The sequence below is a fragment of the Prosopis cineraria genome, unplaced genomic scaffold (assembly GCF_029017545.1).
Source record: "Prosopis cineraria cultivar Desert tree isolate PC_DT_omini unplaced genomic scaffold, ASM2901754v1 PC840, whole genome shotgun sequence".
Lineage (NCBI taxonomy): Eukaryota > Viridiplantae > Streptophyta > Magnoliopsida > Fabales > Fabaceae > Prosopis > Prosopis cineraria.
Genome location: NW_026556165.1, coordinates 1,179 through 10,454, shown reverse-complemented (window position 1 = coordinate 10,454; position 9,276 = coordinate 1,179). Strand labels below are relative to the sequence as shown.

General features: G+C 34.3%; 1 protein-coding gene across 3 annotated transcripts; it reads left to right on the top strand.

Moving 5' to 3' along the window:
* The first annotated feature begins 4,432 nt into the window (after positions 1 to 4,432).
* On the top strand, positions 4,433 to 7,858 carry LOC129298531 (inactive LRR receptor-like serine/threonine-protein kinase BIR2). Of its 3 annotated transcripts, none has more exons than XR_008590375.1 (2): positions 4,433 to 6,535; positions 7,598 to 7,858. XR_008590375.1 is itself a non-coding variant. In XM_054936949.1 (1 exon), the coding sequence occupies exon 1, from the start codon at positions 4,635 to 4,637 to the stop codon at positions 6,432 to 6,434; it is 1,800 nt and encodes a 599-aa protein (XP_054792924.1). In that variant the 5' UTR covers positions 4,433 to 4,634; the 3' UTR covers positions 6,435 to 6,800. The 3 variants fall into 3 exon arrangements, 1 of the variants encoding a protein (XP_054792924.1); XR_008590374.1 differs by having other exon boundaries at positions 7,615 to 7,857; XM_054936949.1 differs by lacking the exon at positions 7,598 to 7,858 and having other exon boundaries at positions 4,433 to 6,800.
* The last annotated feature ends 1,418 nt before the right edge of the window (positions 7,859 to 9,276 follow it).

The window sequence follows — 9,276 nt, the reverse complement described above, 5'->3', positions numbered from 1 at the left end:
ACAAATCCTCGAGGGAACGATACTTTACTCATTTTATATTACTTGCTACGACGCGTGCACTTGCGGTGAGCAACAACCTAGCCCTCTTCTAAGGCTATCCAAAAATCATATTAATCTCCATAAACTTCGCTAAATAATAATTTATCTAAATTAACCAAATTACCCCTTGAAAACACTGATAATTACTAATGAAGAAACTTAGGATGTTACAATAACCCTTTTATGTGATAAAGGATTAAGGTAACGAAATAATTTACACTGATTGATTATATTGCTTAACTATTTATGAGTAGATATGTTGATTTAAACTTGAGATTTGATAATCTTGCATATTGTGAAATGTGGTTTTGTGCATGAAAAATTATTTGTGAATGATGAAAATGATAAAAGTTTTATATAACTTGATTGAGAAAATTTGAAATGTATATGTGTTATATACGATGAGTGTGAGCATGATCATGTTAAGGGGCGGGAGTTCACTCGTAGAAAGAAGTAATGAAAGTCCATATAGCATGTATCTTCTTAATGTCTAGTGAGGCACGGTGTTGAAGATTTTCTCCTTAGTATCCATACAAGATACGAGATATGGCATTAGAGAGTGACGCTCCTTAGCATTAATGATGCGGTGTTGGAGTAATGACACCCTGCTTTATGTGCAATAGGGGGAAACCATAGTTCAAAACTGAGATAGGACACCTTTAGCTGGGTGATCCTACCACTGAAGGTGAGCTAAGATCATTATGAATGTGTACTTGGTCTAAAAGCCTATAGTTTCAGTCGGGGTGACATGGAGGTTCGGACTGTAGAACGATTATGCTAGTGGTATAAGATTTATACTGATAAAAAGAATATGTGGTGATATATTAAAAGATTATGTTGGAGTTTTATAATTTTACTCTCTTATAGTTGTGTATGCCAATTAATAATAGTGAATTATTTTGTTATTGAGATGCTTATCTCACCCCATAGTTATATTTTATAAGTGAGAGTTCCTGTAAGGGCAAGGGAGGGAAAGGACGTTTGAAAAGTGAAGAGCATAGTTGTATAGCTCTTTCCTTATCTCTTTTTGGATATTGTAATGAATATTGTTAATATATAATTTCAACTTAGGAACATAACATTATTTTGGATATCACTTATATATAAATTTATGATAAGTGTGTGTGTGCTTGGCCAAGTTACAATTACAAGTAATGCATTTGAAGTGAGTTATGTGTCAAAATGACCAAGTTAATATGTGTGTTAAATTTTATTCACCCTTTTATGTTGTTGTGAATTAGGATTTTAATGGTCATTTTGGGTCTGATTGCTTAATTGTGTGTAATGATTGAATTGTCATGTTATGTGTGATCCGTTTGAGGTGGTCAAAGTGTCTCTGGGACTAATGGCAATTGGCATTATAAGTTGGACACCTATGTTTGTATTTTGATGTGAAAACAAATCATTTTGTGTTTGGGTGTCTATCTTTTAAATAGATGATCATTTGAGTGTGAGACTGATGTCATTAGCTAGAAAGCTCGAAGAACTTCGTGTGGATACTTGAACCACCAAAATTGAACATCGAATGATAAAATGGCGCACTCTAAAATTTAAAGAACTGTTATGACAATAGGTGTGCGTTGCGGCGTATGGTAGTTGCGCCGCAGCCCAAATGACCTTCGAGGGACTCATCCCTTTGTGCCATTTGCCACGGTAGATGGTCCAGAATTTTTAAAAAGTGGCTTGTTTTAGCCTAATTTGATGTGGCTTGATTTTCATGCTTCCGTATTTGCTCTTAATTGATTTTTAACTATAGCTTGAGCTCAAACACAGGATTTTTCTTGGGATCTCATTATTTTAACTAATTATCTTTTAAACTCTTAGGTTGTGATAACTCCTTCTTGAAATTTAATTATTTCTAATTACCACAACGGCGTGTAAAAATATTGTCTTGGTAATATCAAGATGAACATTACACCTTTAGTTTACATTCATTTTGTGTAATAGAGTATGATTTTTAATTCTAGTTTGCATACCATCGCACTTGTATTATTTTATTGTTGCAAATGTTTGAGTTGGATTTTAGGCCTTAAGTTTTCTGGTATGATGATATATATGTTAGTAAGACTAAAATACTAGTGCACGTGTAGAATTAATGTGTTGAGTTTTGATTGGTTTTGATGTAATGCAAAGCAAATTACCCCTTTTTGTTTTTGATAAAAAAGAGATTGGGGAGTGATTTTGTGTTATACGGATATTTAAATACATGTGATGTGTTGTATTGATAGTTCTATGTCTAATGGATATAGTTTGGGTGTTAGGAATAGCTTTTGACACTTGTTGTGAATTTTGGACAACCTTTTTATGTGAAAGTTGTAAAAAGTGATTAAAAATGTATTTGGATATCTAACTTTCTAATGTGACTTTTGGGTGTCTAACTTCCTAATGTGACTTATTTTAAAAGTGAAACCCATGCCGTTAGCTAGTTCATAAGAAGAGCTTTTTGTAGACATTTAGATCATGTCATTCGAACATCGGACGGAGAATCAAGATGTGTTGGAAGTTTTCCGATTCTGCTATCAAATGATTTTGATTTCCTCCACTCCTCCGAGGTATTTTATACTTTCATAACTTATTTTTACTCTGATATTATAGTTTATAATTGATTTAAATCCATGTGGATTAAGAAAACTTGAGATCCCTTGATTTTAAATTAAAATTTGATAATCTACTTAATGAGTTAATCTTTTAATTACCTTAAATTTTATTGATTAATTGTGTTTAACAGCATGAGATATTATAGATGGAGCGTCACTTCCATGGAATTGTGGATCATATATCCCAAATGAACTAATATAAGATATCTGCGTTCACTTGCATTTGTGTTGTCCGGGTTCCCATGTTCTAAGCGTAGCCTGAGCCATCTTTCCACTGTCTTTTATAGTTGTAAGTGGCGTGCATGAGGTGGATTAGGCGAATAGCCACCATCTGCATATCGATCTCCTTTTGCTGGATGTTATCTTTGCTTTCCTTTACAATGTTAATAGTATTTATAGATAAGGTCTCATAATAAATAAATAATTTATAGTATCTGACAAGAACTTGGCTTAAGGGCTTGTAAGTTTGGGGATGGCGAGGGGTTTGGGGAGCTAGTGGGTGCCAAATTCCTTCACCTTCCTCGTTTACATATACTGGGCATGTCATTTGGTATAATCTAATAAATAGCCCTAGTATGCATTGTTTTATATATTCTTATTACAACTATTTTAAATTATTTTAAAAAAATTAATTATTTAATCCTTATAGTTTTAGTTCAATTCTTATAATTTTAACTCATTTGTAACTTAATTCCTTAATTTTAATTTTTATAACTCAATCTTTATATAATTTTAACCATTTGAAATATTAGTTTTTATATTGTAAAAAATAAAATTATGTTAAAATTTAAAACTAATGTTTTAAGTTACTAAATTCTTTTAATCTTTATAAAGATTAAATTTTTATAATAATTTTAATCTTTATAATTTTATTTTTTAAATATGTGATCAATATTTTAAATGATTAAAATTCTATAGATTAAGTTACGAGAGTCAAAGTTTAAATATTAAATAAAAATTAAGTTAAAATTATAAAAATTGAGTTATAATGAGTTAAAATTTAAAACTAAAATTACAACTATATTAAAATAATAAAAATTAAGTGATTAGTTTTTTTATTACTTTTTTATAAAAAAATATTTAGGTGAGTTGCATTTGAGAGTTCGTTAAGATCTAACATGTACTTATAAAAATATTTATTGATTGCCCATCACTGGGATTTTTATATTAGCACTTTGTGAGGTATGCGCCAAATCATTCGTTTTTTTCTGCCTAACAAAACATAAATGGCACTCTTCATTAATAAAACTACTTGTGATACCATTTTCTCGTAGGCGTACAAAACGAACCATGGGTCAAAATTCTTGTTGAGTGCATTTCCGTGGGTTATTCTGATTTTTTGTTATTTCATTTCAAAATGGCTGTTCCTTTTAAATTAATTTTTAAACATTTTAATATTATATTTATAAAAATAAAATTTTACAAAAATTATAAAAATAAATATAATTTATTCCCCTAGCTGTTCGCTAACCTATTTCAATAAAAAATAATAATAATTAAATCTCAAAAGAAAAAATTTAATGATAATTTAATCTCCGATAAAATTTTTTAAAAAATTAATTATAAATATCAATTTAAATGATTATAAATTTAAAAATTTATAATTTAAATTTTTATTTATTATTATTTAAATTTATATTTATAATTTATTTTATAAAAATTTTATCAAATATTTAATTATAATTGATTAATTTTTTTTAAGAATTTATTATCATTTCTTAGGGGAAAAAAAAATGATGAGCACCTCGTATGCCCTAACAAACAGCATCAGTCAAAGAAGCCCATTGTTCGCACCCCTCTTGTAAGCGAAAAAGAAAAATCCACGGTGACTCGCATTCCACTCTTCATAATCGCTGCACCTGTCTGGTATTTTCTCATCCTGAATTTCCAAACCTGCCTTCAAAGTCAATGGCATCTTGGTCTACCTTGCTTTTTCTGAACCCGCTCCCACGATATTTCTAACCACTAATCCACTGCAAACACACAAAGCTTCCTTTCATGATGGGCAAAGCTTCACTAGATCTCAGGAATTGCCTTCTGCTGCTATTGTGCAGCTCCATGGGCTTATGGGGTTTTGCTGAGTCGGAGGCTGAAGATGACGTGAAATGCCTCAAGGGCATCCAAGATTCGTTCCGTGGTCCGCTTTCAGCGTGGCAATTCAACAACAACACCCCCGGATTCATTTGCCGATTCACCGGCGTTACGTGCTGGAACGAGCAGCAGAATCGCATCATCAATCTGGTTCTCAATGGTATGGAGCTCTCCGGTCGCGTGCCGGAGTCCTTGAAGTACTGTGGTAATCTGCAACGACTGGATCTTGGGTCCAACGACCTTTATGGTAACATCCCCTATGAGATTTGTGTTTGGATGAAGTATTTAGTGAGCATTGACTTGTCAGGAAATCGTCTTTCTGGACCTATTCCCCCTTCTCTCGGGAATTGCTCGTATTTGAATGAGTTAAGCCTTTCCGGTAATCAGCTTTCAGGTGTCATCCCCGTCGAAATTGGGAGCTTGAGTAGGCTTAGCAAGTTTACTGTTGCTAATAATCATCTTCAGGGTGCGATTCCTTCGTCTTTAAGTCGGTTTGAGAAGGAGGGCTTTGAGGGGAATAGTGGGCTTTGTGGGGATCCTCTTGGATCTAAGTGTGGAGGGTTGAGTAAGAAGAATCTTGCCATCATCATAGCTGCTGGGGTGTTTGGTGCAGCTGCTTCTTTGTTGTTGGCCTTTGGGCTCTGGTGGTGGTACCATTTGAGATTGAGTAAGAAGGGGTTTGGAGACGGAGCAAGTGATAATTGGGCTGTGAAATTGAGGGGTTACAAGCTTGTGCAAGTCACTCTATTCCAAAAACCTCTTGTGAAGGTTAAACTAGGCGATTTGATGGCGGCTACCAATAATTTCAATGCAGAAAACATTCTTATTTCAACGAGAACAGGAACTACGTACAAAGCAGATCTTCCTGATGGGTCAACCCTTGCAGTCAAACGGCTCAACACATGTAAAATCTTGGAGAAGCTGTTTCGTGCGGAGATGAATAGGCTAGGGCTACTCAGGCACCCGAATTTGGCACCGCTTTTGGGATTCTGCGTAGTGGAAGAGGAAAAGCTTCTGGTTTACAAGTACATGTCAAATGGAACTCTCTACTCCTTGTTGCACAAAAACGGCAGTGCATTGGACTGGCCCATGAGATTCAGAATAGGCTTGGGGGCAGCTAGGGGTCTTGCCTGGCTGCATCATGGCTGCCATCCTCCTATTATACACCAAAATATCTGTTCCAATGTGATTCTTGTTGATGAAGATTTTGATGCTCGTTTGATGGACTCTGGACTTGCCCGGCTTATGATATCTGAAGCTGAAGGGAGTAGTTTTGTGAGTGGAGACGTGGGAGAACTTGGCTATATAGCTCCAGAATATCCAAGCACCATGGTGCCTTCACCAAAAGGAGATGTGTATGGATTTGGGGTTGTGCTTTTGGAGCTGGTTACTGGGCAGAAGCCTCTTGAAGTCAGCATTAGAGAGGAAGAAGTTAAGGGTAATTTAGTGAATTGGGTGAATATGCTTTCTAATTCAGGTCGCATAAAAGATTGCATTGACCAGGCCATAAGCGGAAAGGGACATGATGAGGAGATTTTGCAGTTCCTGAGGATTGCATGTAACTGTGTGGTTTCTCATCCTAAGGATAGGTTGTCTATGTTCCAGGTTTATCATTCGTTAAAGAGTCTGTCTAGGGACGAAAGTTTTTCGGAGCATGATGATGAATTTCCACTGATCTTCGGGAAACCAAATGATGAACAAACCTAGTCTGGTTGAGAATGGCATTTCCGCTCTGATTTCCAGTTATGGAAGTATTCAGAATGGTCCTCATCTATGCGGCTTGATCATTTCCAACAGCAGACCTAAAGGTACAGTCGTATGAGACAATAAACTTTATGGTAGCTTAGGTTCTTGTGTTTCGTAATATCCATTTGTTTAACTGCTATTAAGGATGCAACCCCAAATTTGTTCTATGATATTTGGAATATGCTTCTTGCTTGTATCCTCAATATGTCCAAGGCTTTAAAGATGCAAAATGGTACTCTAGTTTGTGTTCTGTATAGATCTATAATTAGGATGATGCGAAGCAATTACTATCTATAGAAAGAAAAGTATGGCCACGTCTTCTGTGAAGTAAGATTTGTCATATTTGATCATTATTTTGATGTTTTGAACTAGCAGTCTTGTTCCTCTTCTGAAAGGTTCTGTGCAACTGAAATGTTATAGTCAGTATAGACGGAGCCTTGCGAGGAGCACTAAAAAGGGAAAGGATAAAATGATGAACCATTAATTAATGTCAAAACACAATGGAATGTTTTTTTCTTTTTGATAAAAAGAAAGTTTAGATAAGCTGAATTTAGAGGTTCACCAAGGTCAGAATATGCTTTCAGGCTCAAAGAGTATTTTGAGAGATACGTATAAGTTCCCCACCAACAGGGTCTTCATGTTAGCATTAGAATTTGAATCCACAACCTTATGAGCCAAATCCTTATCAACAATAAAATGCTTTCGCAAGCCAGATGATAAGGAGTACTCCTTTCATTTTTTAATATAAGTAAATTTCAATTAACTGGCACAATTTAAGAAAGCCGATTAATCTTAATAATGGTGTGTGAAATTGAAAAGTTTAGACTCAAATATTATTGTGAATAATCTTTCATTTTCTTCTAATTAAATCATACGATCATTTAATGAAGAGAAATTAAAAGATGTTATAAATATTTTTTTTGAAAATTGTTGTTTTACTTATGAAAAAACAAGAACCCATGAAAATTTTGTTCATATTTAAAAATGGAAGGAATAGCATGTCGATGGTTCCATTGGTGCCTCCCCGCCCTCCCTTTTGTGTGTGTGTGTGTGTGTGTGTGTGTGTGGAGCAAAGGTTAGTGGTTAGATGAGGAAAAGAGAGAAAATGGCTGAGATTTGAGCAGTCTGTTTGGTATAACAGGTTCGCATTCCCTGAACTACTCATTTGGCAATTTATCTGCATTAAAGCATTCCAGCTTTTCAGAACATTTGTGACTTTCCAACTTCCAAGTGTACCCAAATGAACAGTCCGAAATGAAGGTGCTTTAATTAGTCAAGGATAGTTTAGCTGGGTTTTGTTTATTTATTTTTACTGCCCTTATATTTCATCCGATCAAATATTATTTGGAGAATGCTCCCCCCCCCCCCCTTCATTTGTAACACCGATTACCGAATATCGTTTTGTATTCCTATTTCTATTCCATTCTCTTTTTCTTTTTACTTTCCATTCACCTAAAAATCTTTCAACTGTATGATGTGCCCATATGATTTCTACAAGTCTTCGTGTTGAATTCGGGTACCAAAAAAAAAAAGCTGCTAACTGTAGAAGCCAGTTCCTTCGTTGAAATTCTAGAATGAAATAAAACAGCCACTGTGCATAGTGCATTATACAATAATTCATGAGAAAAAGTAGAAGACAAGAAAGCAAGTCACGTGGACCATTCTCGAGTGATGACTTTGATTATAAGTTTAAAGTTAAAGCAGACTTCTATTTATTAAAGAAAATTATTTGGTCATAGTCTATGGGAATGCTATCACTTTTTCTTTATGCTAATGCTAGATACAGACATGGGGGGCAATTGATTGTTTAAAAAAAAAAAAGAGGAAGGAAGGTATGGATTGCCAACTAAAATAAGCTAGAAAAGTAAGTATAATTCTAGTTTAACCTCCAAACAAAGGTCTAAAAGGAAGGGACGCGAGGAGGTTAAAAAGAGAAGTAAAATAGTTTCAAAAAAGAAAAAAATAAAAGCAAGTGCACCAAAAAAAATCTTCATTGACAATGCTAATATAATATGCTACCGTAATGATGGAAAAAGATTTTTTTTTTAACCAGTTAATAATGGGAAAAGATTGAAATGTATCTTTTTTGTCATTAATAATAGCAATGAAATCAAGCTGAAGACCATAGCCATTGATAACATTCCTTGTTCTTTTTTTTTGCAAGTGAACATCCGAATTGTTTTCATATTCCATTTCATGCAGATATTGCAAAGGGAATATTTTAAAACGCATAGTAACCCAACCCAAATGGATTCTCTAGTTTATTTTTTGAAGTGGGTGAATTATATTGAATTTTAGCAAATTATTGAACGATTATTTTTATTTAAAATTATTTTGAAAATACGGGTGAAACTTTATCATCCCAGACAATATACACTTTTGAGGGGACATTTTCCTGGTCATCTGCTTTTGCATCCTTCAATATTGTTAGCTCCCAAAGAAGAAAAAAAACAAGAAGAAATAACGCAGAAACTGCGTAGAGAGACCGGTTCCAAGGCCAGAGGAAAAATAAGAGTCACTTCATGACTTCATTCTTACGTAGAAATAGAAATCAAATTACAAAGAAAGCAAAAGAACAGGCAGGAGGACAGCGACTACAATAAAACGTCTCCTGAAATCGATCTAAAATATGAAAATCACGTGTTCGGGGCTTCTGAAAGATTTGGCTAAACGGAAGAAGCTAGTTTTGTGGTTGCTTATTTTGCTATTTTACTTGCTTAAGTAATCAGCATTACTATAGCAATTTTCCCCTCAAAAGTAATAAAATTAAGGGAGTACCTAGAACCCCATCTGGTCGAGCTTG